Below are 14,752 nucleotides of genomic sequence, written 5' to 3' on the forward strand. Positions count from 1 at the left end.
TGCAAAGTAGCTAAAAAGTAGTTAAAGTTGCTAAAATGCTAATGTCTGAGATTTGAACTCTCAACCTTTAGGATGCTAGACATTTGCGTTATACTCCCACCCCACCTACTTTATTTTTGTTGGGGGGGGTCCCGGATTTACATTCACTATGTTGCGTCTAGTCAGTGCGACAAGGCTGCATAAACTCTTCCCTTTACTTGTCTGGCTTCCTATATTGATTAGTGAGAAAGGTCCTGACTTGTCAGCTCACAGGTCTGGCAATGTAAGCACATGGTCCAGCATGCTGTTTCAGGCCGCTATCTTGGGGGACCCAATGAGGCGGGTGCCCTGCTACCAGGCCGTGTACGCCACTTGGTACAACTAGATGATAATCAAGTAGCAAACCCATAGAAAGAATCCCAGAAAATAATTGAAACGACTTTAATGACAAAATGTAATACAACTGATAAATGTAACAGTTTAACTTTATGGCATCCCCTCGCCCGACGCGAACCAGGGACCCTCTGCACACATCAACAACGGTCGCCCACAAAGCATCGTTACCCATCGCTCCACAAAGGCCGCGGCCCTTGCAGAGCAAGGGGAACCACTACTTCAAGGTCTCAAAGCGAGTGACGTAACCGATTGAAACGCTATTAGCGCGCACCACCGCTAACTAGCTAGCCATTTCACATCCGTTACACAAGCTATATACAGTATATTTCAGTTCTGTTTGCAACAAAATAAAATAAAAACATAAAACATCTGTAAATACCACAATTTACACAGTCACATTTCCAAATCGTTCAGAACGCTTCCGTTTCTTTGCCTGTGGGAAAAAAATGTAACCACAAAAAAAAAAATTAAGTATCAAAGAAATTGTATAATACCTGTATTGATTCAATACAGAATGTGAAAACATACCTCAACGTCAGGTGTAACCGCAGCGAGGATCCCAAATCTTTCTTTCCGCTTCTTCAGCTTTTCATCTTCCTCAACCTGTAACACACAAGCATTTTGCTACACCCACAATAACATCTGCTAAATGTGTATGTGACCAATAAAATGTGATTTGACATATGGTCTTAAATATTTAACTTGGAGGTGGCTTAATCAGAAATGCTGAAGTGTAATAATCACAAGATTTCAATTGAGTATTTCTTTCAGGATGCCCTGTAGTCAAAAATACACACTATACAGTTCATTAGGTACACCACCCCATTCACGAAAATGGATCGCCCCTACAGACAGTGTGTTACTTGGCTGTGGCTTGTTATATAAAGCAGGCAGAGGCATTCAGTTACTGTTCGATAGAACGTTAGACTTGTCAAAAGGAGTGATCTAAGCAACTGAGTGTGGTATAATCTACGGTGCCAGGTGCACCGGATCCAGTATCTCAAACTTCCGCACTCCTGGGCTTTTCAAGCATGACGGTGTCTAAGGTTTACCAAGAATGGTGCAGAAAACAAAAAAACACCTGGTCAGCAGCACTCCTGTGGGTGAAAACATGTTGAGGTTAAAGGAGAATGGCAAGAATGGTGCAAGCTAACAGGCGGGCCACAAACAGGCAAATAACGGCGCAGAACGGCATCTCGGAACACACAACTCATCAATCCTTGTCACAGATGGGCTATTGCAGCAGACGATCAGACCGGGATCCATTCCCATCGGCTAAAAACAACAAGTGGCTCCAGTGGGCACGCAATCAAACACTGGACAATTGAGGAGTGGAAAAACATTGCATGGAACATGACAGCGAATTCAGTTTACTTGAGTGGCCTGCGCAGTCCCCAGACCTCAACCCAGTAGAGCATCTTTGGGATGAGATGGAAAAGGCTGTCCGCAGCATGAATGTACCTCCGTACAATCTGCAACAACTGCGTGATGCTATCGCACTAGCATCCCTGTGAAATGTTTCCGACACCTTTTAGAAAGCCCTGATGAATTCAGGCTGTTCTGGAGGCAAAGGGGGGGTCTAAGGCAGTACTAGATAGGTGTACCTAATAAGCTGTCCAGGGAGGATAGAAGCTGCCCTATCCCTAGGCGCTCACCTTCTTGGAAACTGAAAAACCGTTCCCGCCAAATCGCTCTGCTCGCTTTTTTAGCTGTTCAACGCTGACCGCCTACACAGAACACAGAGATAGATGTTTGATTAAATCTTCTGGGTCACTTATGGTTACATTATTTAAATGAGGGGAGGTCACTGTTTATCACATATTTGGATTACTCACAGTGGATTTATTCACAGTAACACCTTTGATAGAGAGAAACACTCATTAAAACCAGAGTGCAAATGCAGGAGAAAACATAATTACTTGTGATAATGAGGTTGTTCAACCCTTGTTTATAAACTGACTGCAGGTTATGGTTCTTGGATTTAAAAAAAATTAAAACCACACATGAGAACTGTGAAAATGACTGGAAGATTCACACTGACCTGGGGTGGAAGTTGGAGGTGCAGCAGCGGGCAAACCAAACCTGAACACAATACATATTTAATCAAATCAAAGTTTATTTGTCACGTGCGCCAAATACAACAGGTGTAGACCTTACAGTGAAATGCTTACTTACAGGCTCTAACCAATAGTGCAAAAAAGGTATAGGGTTAACAATAGGTAAGTAAATAAATAAAACAGTAAAAAGACAGGCTATATACAGTAGCGAGGCTACATACAGACAGGTTAGTCAGGCTGATTGAGGTAGTATGTACATGTAGATATGGTTAAAGTAACAATGCATATATATATGATGAACAGAGTAGCAGTAGTGTAAAAGAGGGGTTGGCGGGTAGTGGGACACAATGCAGATAGCTCGGTTTGCCAATGTGCGGGAGCACTGGTTGGTCGGCCCAATTGAGCTAGTATGTACATGAATGTATAGTTAAAGTGACTATGCATATATGAGAGTAGCAGCAGCGTAAAGGGGGGGGGGGGGGGAACACAATGCAAATTGTCAATATAGGTTAATAGATATGCCCAATCAATAGTGTGGGGAATATTTGTGGGATACTGACCGGGCAGCACGTATGGCCTTCTTGTCATCAGCTGACGCAGGGACATTGAAGCGTTCTGCTCTTTTCTGTACCCTCTGGGAAAACAGGATAAAACATTTTAATTATAAGGTTAGCACACCACCATTGCATTGAAGACTTGTCATGACTGGTGAGAGTGCAGCAAGCATCATATTACCTCATCCACAGACGCTGGGGGTGTGATTTTTACCACTTTCTTTTCAGCCGTCCTGAAACACATTAAAATCACATGAATAACATATTTCAATAGGGACATCAGATCATCAGGAAAATGGAGAGAAAATGTCACTCTTCAATGTGTGTTCACATAAAAGGAAAAACGTACTCCTCAGACACTATGGGTTTCTTGTCATTATCCTCAGTGATGGCATCCTCTTTCGTGAGGTCCTACATGTTTAAATGCATAAAGCATCATCAAGAAATGCACCTACGATTTTTCATTTATTTTCCTAGCAGATATTTCACCAAAGCAATTGCAGCATGTACAAAGTGACTTTATACTGTATGATCAAAATTCTACTGGACATGGTGGAACCCATCTAATCCATACATGAAGTGCCATTGCTGCTATAGTGGTTTAAAACCAGGCTTACCTCTGGCTCTTCTCCCAGAACATCATCTTCATTTAGGCCCATGTCATCCTCTGTTTAGGATGAAAATCAAAACAGACCTTTCAGCAATCCATACTCAGTGGGACCCAAAACACTGAGAAATACGTCTGCTTTCTTTTCATCTTTGATTTCATTTGCAGCCAGCCAACGCTCAAAACGCTCCAAATAGGAATCAAAATCCTCTTTTGTATTCTCAAACTCGGGTACTCGACCAATGGTTGCCATTTTCACAGTTGATTGTTCCGTTTCCTTATTCCTTGTATTCCTTAATTTTCATCTAATTCTTCACTTCAGAAGTTTCTGAAATTACTTCATTCACTGCACTCATTTGTAATAATGTACACACCGTGTTACGTTCCATCTTTTTCTTCACAAGATTTCTCCACTGAGATCGCCTAATTTCAATGGGTTCAATTAGTTTTTTATTTATTTAACCACCAGAGGGCAGTGTCGCTATTCTGGACTCCAATAGTCTTACTACTTGGCAGCTCCTGAACACTGTACCTGCTAGCAGTGCTTAGCCTTTTTTTACTGGCGAAAGAAAATAAAAAAATAACTGACGAATTAAATAATTATTTTGAGTTTCATTACTCACGCAACATTCTTCCCTTCAAGCAATGTCCGTTAAAGAAGTTTAATCACCTCGTCGCCACTGTAATATTTGTGTTGTGGAGAAATGACCAGGCAGGAGATGGGAGTACAGTTAGTTTTCGTTAGTCAAAACCTCTCGAGCGCTACAGTTCCCGGGCACACTAGTGCGCATGTGCATTTCCTATTAGGTGTAGTAGTAACACTGTCACCGCTTACTAACAGCATAGTAACTAATATAAACAGATGTAGATCCCAGATACTACATGAAAGAGCCGTTAATTTGGCTTCCTGATTTGCATAGCCTACTGTTATTGCTTTTTGAGCCCCAGAATCCAGACATCGATTATCTGCTGACAAATTATAAAAAATATTCACTGAAGATGGTAATTGCTCAGTGCAGGAACAATCTAGTGAGGAGCCTCAATCTAGTTCGCGCTCATTTTTTCAGTGCATTACATTTTTTTCTCAATTTGTTTTTGCAGGCCATCTAATAATCTGGTCAGGTAAAAATGTATTTGAACTCAAATTTCACGATGTGGTAGGCAACTTTTTACGATTTAAATTATATATTGACAATTTTATCAGGGTTTTAGGTCAATTCCTAAGAACTACTGAACGAAAAGCCCGTTGGGAGCAAATTTAAATGATACCAGTCACCGAAAAGACTCGGAATGCCCGTTACGACTTGGATAATTAAATGCGATATCTGTTTCATCCATCAGAAATCGACCCTCTGCTTCTTCAGTAAAATCCCAACCGCTTTGAGTTGGTACATTGCTATCATAAATCTTTTTTTGTTTTTGTGTGTAAATTCGGTGTAACTTTAGTAATTTGCTTTGACACAATGAAATGTATAGCCCGGTTTTTCATGTAAAATATCTTTATTGATAGGCCTAAATCGTTCATTATATACATTGATCCTTACTTTTTTTTATCCAACAGATTTAGAAAGGAAAAATTAAACAATGTGACTCCAATACATGCGGTAGAATCAATGGAATTTCGGATATGCCAATGCGTTGCGTCACAGATGGTACAGTATTCTCACTACATTATGATGCATATGTATTGACAAATAATCATGTTCAGAGGCATTTTGCTCTTTCCTGTCATGCTGTGCAATGGAGAACGACGTTTTTAAAAGCTGTCAGGTAAACACTTTTCTTTCACCTTTGCATTTTGCCTAACTTGTAAACAATTGTCGAGCCTAAGTATTGTGTAATTGAAAAGGTAAAATAGACGATTGTGTACTCCAATAATATGAAGTCTGAACATAAACAGTAGAACTATGTGAATCAAGCCTAATTGTCATCAAAGTTTACAAGTCCCATGCTCTGAACTGAGCTACAAAGGACTACAAAGTGAACTATTCTTGTGTGATGAGTAACCTTGCCTGAAATGTGTGTTATCTGTCTGAGCTCATGCCTAGATTTAAGCTCAGTGGGCTAACACAGTCTTGTGACATGCAGATTGACCTCGGTTCAAACCCAGTCAGTCTCATGGTTGATGCTAGGCGGTATCCTTGGGATATCCTATGGATCCGACCCCTGGCAACAACCCTCTGGCCAACACACACAGTGAGGGAGTTCTATTACGCTGGCCCGGGTTGAACCAGGCAATGGCCAGTCACATCAATGGGTGAAAGCAGGGAGGAAGGAGCACCCTTCTCAATAAAACAGTAATCTGCGCCAGTCGGTCATGTTGTCAACAAGGCAGCATGGTGCATCTTCCAGAAACACATCTCTTTTGCATAAAATAGATGTTTGAATTTTCAAACTAGTTTTCATTGGGAAGGCAGATAAAGCGTTTTTATCAAAGCAATCACTTTTGCATGTGAAAACACATAATCCTACTCATCACTCCATGAGCTTAATAATTACGTCACTTTTGTTTTGAGCCGACTTCGCCTTTCGGCCAGAGCGGGGCACCTGGCTCACCCCCGGGAGGCGGTGCGGTTCAAAAACGAATGCAATCACTTTCACCCAGTTCAAACTCCTCCCACGAGGTAACCCGGGCCACATAAACTAATCCCCTCAGTCTTGTGGTGTGGATATGTTCTGGGTTCAATCACAGTCAGTCTCATTGGTGCCATTGGACCTTGATCGCACAGTTGATGTCTATCAGCTACTGGGGTATTGTGAGAGGAGGTCAGGGGAGGGGTGAAGTGTAGCGGTGGTTCCGTGAACAGAATAACCTTGCCTAATACTTGAGCTAGAGCCTAGGCATTCGCTCAGCAGCATATATCCATAAACATCACGCCAGCTGATTCGTGATTTTGACTGGCTGAGAAATGCTGTCTGCCTCTCTCTCTCGTCCCAAAACCCGACCCCTACACGTTCATTACTAGTTACTATTACTAGTTTAGCTTGGTGTGCTCTTTGGTATGTTTGCCCTTATTAGGATCAGCAGACTATGTGTCCCTCTAACATTAGTGTGTCCAGCTGTCCTATGCGCCTATGTGTCGCCTTCTCCTCCTGTGGTCTGATGAACAAATTTATATCTGTCCCTATATGTACCATTTACTCCCACAGCTTTCCCAGTGATTTTACACATGCACCGCTACTGGTCAGACACAGGTCACATAATTAGAATCTCTGTGGCAACAGTAGCCTGGGCCCAGATCTGTTTGTGCTCTTGTCAACTTCATTGCTCTTATAGCTAAGCCAAAAATCATATTTGGCATGACAGTGAGTGGCAGGGAGTTGATATAAAAACAAATAGACTGGCACTCAGGCTACGGCAACAGTAGTTCATTGGGCGTCAACCTATGATGACATATCAGGCTCGCCGCCATGTCATAATGGTCGGATGAACTATCACAGGTGAGTTTGTAAGAAATACATTATTGCTATGTTGCTGTTTTCAGGAGAAGACCTCAAAGCCCCTGTGTCAGATACCCTCGCGACCAGAGAAGCAAACTCGTCCACTGAAAGGGAAGCCTCCTCAGATCATGATAGAAACAAAGCCGTCAGTGAGCAGCAGATTGGCTGCCATGACAAAGCTTCCGGTCCTACCTGGGGTCGCCTTTAAATTTCATAGAGCCAGCCTGGGTAAAAAGGTAAGCAGAACATATATTTAACAGGATACAGTATAACATTTTTTTAAAGAACATGCATACAATAGAATGGTGCAGTAGAATAGAAGAAGGGTCCAGTAGAATGGTCCAGTAGAATAGAAGGGTCCAGTAGAGTGGTGCTTTAGAATGCAAGAAGGATCCAGTAGAATGTTTTTTTTTTTTGTTTATATCCTTGTTCCTTCAGTTGTATCAGCCTACATCTGATTTCAACCTCAGTGACCCAAACTGTCACATTATGAGGCCGACGTACAACAGTTTGCATGACCCAAACCTCAATAAATACTACCATCAGAAGGAAATGCATGAGAAGTTAAAGCAGCGAAACTTTATCACTAAAGAGGACAACGTAAGTTTGAAGTTAATATTATTGTTTCTGAACAGTAGCTGTAAGCTTTACCGATAGTTAACTCCAGGAGTATTATAGCAGGAAACATTTTGATTCTCTCTCTTCTCAAGGTTGTATGCTCATTAAAGGAGTATAACACATACAAACATTACCTGGATACGGTCAAGACTGACCATCATAAAACGTACAGCAAAAAGTTGGTATGTGGGCAGTATGACTGCGTTCTTAAATGTGAACTTCTGTGAAGATCACATATGTTATTTTCACGAGAAAATTTGAAATGATCATTCATCACTCTAAAAACAATGTAACATGTATTTTATTAGGTAGATAAGTGTTTAAAATGTACAACATTTTTATTTATCCTATTTAAGAAGGAACAGATACTGAGAATGGTTCAGTTGCAAGAGGAAGGACATATACCTAAGGACGTTACCCTGGAAGATATGATAGAGTATTTACTGAATAAAGGAGCACAGAACCTGAAGCATCTGCAGTCAACCATTGGTTCCAGGTAGGCAAGAAGTGCATGAGGTAATAAAGTAGAGTTATATAGGCCTACTCTGTGTTGGCAATGTCATGACTCATCTGTTTAATGTATTGATAGGGACAGGGGACAGAAATATGGCCTGCAAACTGCGTTGTATGACCAAGAGAGAGAGTTTAAAGAGGATTGGGTTTCTAAGGAGCGATCCAGGCTGAAACTCATTGAAAAGGATGTGAGGCACGATTTGAACAAGGCCAAGTATATGAAAGAGGCCAAAGAAAAGCGCATCAGAAAGGTACAAATGTCACACTTTCATCATACTTCACAAAACTACCCACAATTATTTTCAAGTTTGAATAAATCATGAAAATTAAGAAATCATTTTACCTCAACTTTTGTGGATGCTAAGTTGCTATTTTTGGACTCTATGTTCTTCACAGAAAATGTGCATTATGGAACAAAAACAGGCTATTCAGTTGAGGATAATGGAAGAGGAATTGAAAAACCTCCAGGAGTTTGAGAGGTTGAGAGAGGCCTCTATCAAACCAAATAAGCTGCTGGAAGAAATATTTGAAAAACCAGGTAAGATTTAATTTGAATTCATCACACAGTTAAGCAATGTTTAAATGACTATGCCAAATGCAACCTACAAGGAGCAGTTGAATGTGTTGTGCTGTATATCATATCGTATTTTGTATTCTTTAAAAAAAATCTATTATAGCATCTGCTCAGCCTGCTCTCAAACCTGCTCACTCCAAAACTGTAAAGAAAACAGTTTCTCTGTCAGGTAAGAACATTTCCTTACTAAAGAACCATAATTTCATAACGAAATATCTTTCAGAGTATGTTCATAGCCAGTGAATGCTAAATTAAATCAAATTTTTAAAATGTGTGTGTGTGTTATTAATAGGGAAATCTAAGGAAAAGCCAGCCATGCTACAGAGGAGACCAAGCCTTGCACCACTCCAGAGGAGACCATGCCTGGATGGTCTGGCACCGCTGAAGGGTTTCCAAGAACCTGTTTTTAGGATCTTCAAAGCCATCAAGGGACAAAGCATCCCAGACAGAGCTCAGCTGAAATCTGTCATCCTCGACCACTTAGGCTCCAAGCTTGTCAGGAAGCAGCTGGCGGAGTCAATCAGGGATGAGGTCAAACTGACGATTCCAGGGTCTACACCAGCGGCACAAAGGGCTCTGAGTGCCAGAATCGCTTACGATGTGTTGAAGTGCGTCTCTCGAGCGGCCAATCCTAGCAATGAACCTGCGTGCAGACTCCGTGGGGGAAACACAATCAAACCCAATGCTCAAGCAGATGATCCAGAACCAGAGGAGCGGATGGCCAACGGAGAAGACATAAACACCTATGTGACAACGTTGATCACTGACGTTCTGGAGGAAGTCCAGGAGCAGGTTATCGTAATGATCCTTGAAGACTCCCCTACCCAATTCAGAGTTGTCTCTGCAAAGGCCAGCCAAACAGCCATTGATGTGGTAAGCAATGTTTTGGAAGACATTAGACACTTATTAAATGAGGAAAACATTGAAGAGCTTGCGCTAGACTGTGATGCTGAAGAAGGCACCTCAGGTATAACAAACATTCAGCCACCTGCATTGACTGCATTAAAAAAGGCAGACACCGAGAACCGCCGAGATTCCTGTTCAAAACTAGAAGGTGTCGCCTGTGACCTTATTAGCACTGCATATGACAGCATCCTATTCGAGCTGGCTTTTCCTGAGCTTCAGGGTGAAAGAGATGAAAAAGCTCCTTCCCTGACTCTGGAAATACTTCCCTCGAAGCCAGTGATCTCATCTTTATCCAACTCTCCCAGTTATGGAATGGTGTTTTCATCTGACACTTCAGAGGTTGCAGAAAACAACAGTAAGACAAGCAGCTCAGAGACCTCCGCAGCTGCATCAACCTCGTCCCAGGAGACGACTGTGATGGCCAGTGTTCCATGTTCTTGTACTACTTCCAGAGCAGATATGGAAGGAATGCTCTCTGAGGCAACAGGCGAGCACCCAGCGAAATCAATGGCCTCTGCAAAAGTTGAGTTGATCGCTGATGATTTAGTGGAAGATGCCATCGATATGTGCAGTGAAATGATTTTAGACGACCAGCCACTAGCCCTACTACATGACGATCCTGAAGAAGGTACATCAAATGTTGTTGTTCCTGGACCAATTCAGAGCAGCCTGTCTGGATTTGATGAACGCCACACAAAATCACAGGTCCTTGCAGTAAAGATTGAAGACCATGAGGTAAAGCCAATTTTGATCCAAGACACAGCGCTCATATCTCCAGGTGAGAAGAATACGGATGAAAAAAGAGTCATTAGAGTAAGTTATGTCTTTAACTCATCCCCTAGAAGGAAAGCTCACCAGGCCACCAGAAGCACCTCTTTCCCTAACCTCTATGTCACCCTTGTGGATGGAGTTCTGGAACAAATTAGCACAGAACCTTTCAGAGAAACCCTGGCCCAATCTGTGAGGAATGAGGTAAGACATTCTGTCTCTTTGCCTCAATTTGGATCGGTGAACCTCAAAAGCGAGGACTGCTCAGAGAAAGAAATGATTGAGGATATGTTGAAAAGTGTATCCAGAAAACTCAGTAAAGACCAGGCCTGTCAGCTGACCGGGAAAGCCAGTGAGACCATGAATGCCAACGTAGATGCCATTTCACTTACCCCCAAACTACAGTCTACTGCCAAAGACCAAATCATCAAAGTTCTGGAGCAGGTCAACACTAAAATAATCAATATGATTAGACAAGATTCTCCCAACAGGACGATTTCCCCCAAGGCAAGCCAGACTGCCATCAATGCTGTCAGCAACATTTTGGGTGCTATGGGAACCTCTCTCAAGGCAAGCAACACACCATTTGTTCCTAATGTGGCTGGACTCCAGCCTGACCTAGATGATGTAGCATCTTACTCAACTGAAGCTTTTGAGGGATATCCAGGGATCTGGATGTCATCCCTGAAGATAAAATATATTGCCTCAGGCCTCATGGACACTGTCTGTGATGACCTACTGGATGAGGATGGTTTCCTCAGACGGAGCGCTGGTGCAATATCCTCACAGGAAGACCTTGATCTTCAGAAGGTAATTACTTCAAAACCAGCATCCCCAGTCAATTGCATGCCCGTCAAAGGATGCCTGTCAATGTCCTACCTTGATGCTTTGAAGAATACTGAAGACATTGAAAATGCTACTCGCCTCAGTAGAAGCATTGACTCTCTCTCCGTAATTGGTGTGCCTACTTCAACCTCAAAGGAAGTTTCATACGGCACAGAATTGAAACTGACACAGTTGCAAAAGGATGTCTCTGCATCATCCTCACTTTATGCCATGAGCAACTGTCGGAGCTCATTGGAGTTTCCCTCCAGTCGATCTGATATCCCTATTGACAAAGAGGCCCAAAGGATTTCCTCCACAGACGAAGAAGACAGTCTGTCCAAATCCCTCCTGACCTCTTCCAAATCAGTCTTCAATGTCTCTGGCCTCGTCCCTACTCCTCCAGAGGGAAAGCCAAAGGTGAGGCTGCCACGGCGCCCAGTGCTTCGCCTTAGGAAGGTTCCAGAGGAGCCCCCCAAAAAGATGCACATTTACACAGTTTGCAGGGATGCTTTTCATTTCCCAACTGAGACAATGCGATCGACCAGTCCATCATCATTCGAGGGAGAATTCTCAACTCCAGAGTCCCAGAGGCCAAGGTAATACTGTCTTTCTCATAGTCCTAATCTGAAAAGCTTTTTAACATCTAGCCCACTGTTGATATTTGAACAGCCTTGATTCTAAATGTTTTTATTTTTGTAGAGCTTTCGTAGAGCTTTGAGAACTCTGTTATGAAAAGCGCTGCACAAATTAAATGTATTTTTTATTCATTAAGAGCGGTGGACAGCTCAGACAAGGAGTCTATCTTTAATATAGACTCATCCAAAAGACTAGTCGCAGAGATAATGCTGTCTGTTCGGGAGGACGTTGTTGAGGCAAAGCAGAGCGAGATGGCCGCACATCTGGCTGCACTGTCGTCTGACAATGAGACGCTCAGCACTTTGGCTCAGAGTGGGACACCCCGCGCCGATTCATGAACTGCCTCCAACACCTCTCATCACAGCGAGAGTGATAACTGAAGAGAATTCACATGTTTACTTGGACATACATGGTAGAAGCATTTGCTTACAATATTTTGAATCACATTGAGCTATTAAATGCATTTATTTTCTAAAAAAGACAAAAGCATTTATTTACAATGTGTAGTTTTTCTTAGATGTAAGTGTTAAGTTAGGAATATTAAATAGAAAATTAGGAGAGAGTAATTATATATCTTTGCTCTGAATGGTGACATTGTTTAAACAGTCTCACAATTTGACCATAAAATATTAATACACATTTTTTTTTACACTGACTTTTATGGTTCTAAAGGGAGTAGAGGACAAAGCTGCGTGAATTTAGGAGTCACAAGCGCCCCAGTAATCTTTATTAACTTTACATTCCTGCCATTTTTCCTGTTTGTAAGTAGTCTCTCTTAACAGCATTGTATGACCTGTTGTTCTGTTGACACAGAAACGCTTCACTAATCAGTACAACTTCCTCTGTATTCCAGTTATTATACCTCAGATTGTTGAATTTATGCATCAAGAGTGTTGTGGTATTTTATTCACTGTTTATTCTGGCAAGATTTGATCATTATTGCTCGGATTGTCAGAATATTTTAATATTGAATAGCCTCATTAGAATAGAGCTGCAACTATTTGAGGGTAAATCCCAGAATCATTAGGACTACTTTGGGACATATTGAGTCCAGATTGGCCTAAATGCAATGGGTCAGGTTGTATTTTAAGATGGCTATTCACTTATTAGCACGAGTTTTCACACGTGACTCTGTAATCACCAATGATTTATATATAGGCTATACTAGATGACTAAGGCGTTTTATTGTATTGTAAAAAATATTTTGGAAGCAATAGAAATTCATTTATTAATGACTACATTTGTTTATGACACGTTTATCATATTACAGACACCTTAATGCATACTTTTAAATTATATTATGTGAGCTAAACATACAAAACCATTTTTTCCCTGAAGTATAATTTTTTTAGAGATTACTGAAATCTATGTCCCCACTACAGAATACTTAAATACATGTCATTTAATTGAAATACTGTAGAATTCCATTCATTCCTATGGAGGAATGCTTTTACCCGGGGAGTACCAATATGGCCGACTGGTGTTTTCAACGCCTCTCAATAGCCAATACATAGCAAATACCAATCCAGGGTTTATATACATCACTGGTAATTACCCAATTTTAATAAAAGCTAGTAACATTCTCAACACTCCAGCAGTTTCACTAGACTTCTTACAGTATCCTATAAGAAGTACATCTACTGTACACACCATAGTAGATATTTAGTGGCGACTTTAGCATGTAAATCTTGGTGAGGCAAACTCCTGTCATGATGTTGGCCTGTGGGTAAGGTTTATGACCCCCCAAATAAATACCTTTCTCCCTTCCCTCTCTTCTCTCTCTCTCTGACTCTACTGAAGGACTCTTGAATAGCCTTTGTTAAACATAGAGTCTGGGAACATCAAACAAGTGGGGGGAAGGAACCATATTTCGGCAATAGAACCAGTTAAATATGATGTCAGCCGTTGAGAATGCTAATTGAAATTTCGATTATTATGGATTTATCGGTGGTGACCGTGTTACCTAGCCTCCATGCAGTGGGCAGCTGGGAGGAGGTGCTCTTGTTCTCCATGGACTTTACAGTGTCCCAAAACTTTTTGGAGTTAGAGCTACAGGATGCACATTTCTGCTTGAAAAAGCTAGCCTTTGCTTTCCTGACTGACTGCGTGTATTGGTTCCTGACTTCCCTGAACAGTTGCATATCGCGGGGACTATTCGATGCTATTGCAATCCGCCACAGGATGTTTTTGTGCTGGTCAAGGGCAGTCAGGTCTGGAGTGAACCAAGGGCTATATCTGTTCTTAGTTCTGCATTTTTTGAACGGGGCATGCTTATCTAAGATGGTGAGGAAATTACTTTTAAAGAATGACCAGGCATCCTCGACTGACGGGATGAGGTCAATATCCTTCCAGGATACCCGGGCCAGGTCGATTAGAAAGGCCTGCTCGCAGAAGTGTTTTAGGGAGCGTTTGACAGTGATGAGGGGTGGTCGTTTGACCGCGTACCCATAGCGGATACAGGCAATGAGGCAGTGATCGTTGAGATCCTGATTGAAAACAGCGGAGGTGTATTTGGAGGGCAAGTTGGTCAGGATAATGTCTATGAGGGTGCCCATGTTTACGGAATTAGGGTTGTACCTGGTGGGTTCCTTGATGATTTGTGTGAGATTGAGGGCATCTATCTTAGATTGTAGGACTGCCGAGGTGTTAAGCATATCCCAGTTTAGGTCACCTAGCAGAACGAACTCTGAAGCTAGATGGGGGGCGATCAATTCACAAATGGTGTCCAGGGCACAGCTGGGCGCAGAGGGAGTTCAATAGCAGGCGGCAACAGGGAGAGACTTATTTCTGGAGAGATACATTTTTAAAATTAGAAGTTCAAACTGTTTGGATATAGACCTGGAAAGTATGACAGAACTTTGCAGGCTATCTCTGCAGT

The 14,752-nt window shown here is 41.9% G+C and overlaps 1 protein-coding gene across 1 annotated transcript in view; it reads right to left on the bottom strand.

Moving 5' to 3' along the window:
- Positions 1-710: 710 nt before the first annotated feature.
- The window catches only part of LOC120059582 (serine/threonine-protein kinase receptor R3-like), a 57,761-nt gene continuing 43,719 nt past the window's right edge, over positions 711-14,752 (bottom strand). The window contains exons 10-18 of the mRNA XM_039008713.1: positions 3,604-3,653; positions 3,336-3,397; positions 3,168-3,219; positions 2,993-3,066; positions 2,417-2,457; positions 2,211-2,233; positions 2,031-2,102; positions 904-978; positions 711-808 (exon numbers count right to left, since the gene is read on the bottom strand). Coding sequence (XP_038864641.1) covers positions 761-808; positions 904-978; positions 2,031-2,102; positions 2,211-2,233; positions 2,417-2,457; positions 2,993-3,066; positions 3,168-3,219; positions 3,336-3,397; positions 3,604-3,653 — 497 coding nt within the window. The 3' untranslated portion in view covers positions 711-760. The remainder of the gene's footprint in view (positions 809-903; positions 979-2,030; positions 2,103-2,210; positions 2,234-2,416; positions 2,458-2,992; positions 3,067-3,167; positions 3,220-3,335; positions 3,398-3,603; positions 3,654-14,752) is intronic.

The sequence above is a fragment of the Salvelinus namaycush genome, chromosome 14 (assembly GCF_016432855.1).
Source record: "Salvelinus namaycush isolate Seneca chromosome 14, SaNama_1.0, whole genome shotgun sequence".
Classification (NCBI taxonomy): Eukaryota; Metazoa; Chordata; class Actinopteri; order Salmoniformes; family Salmonidae; genus Salvelinus; species Salvelinus namaycush.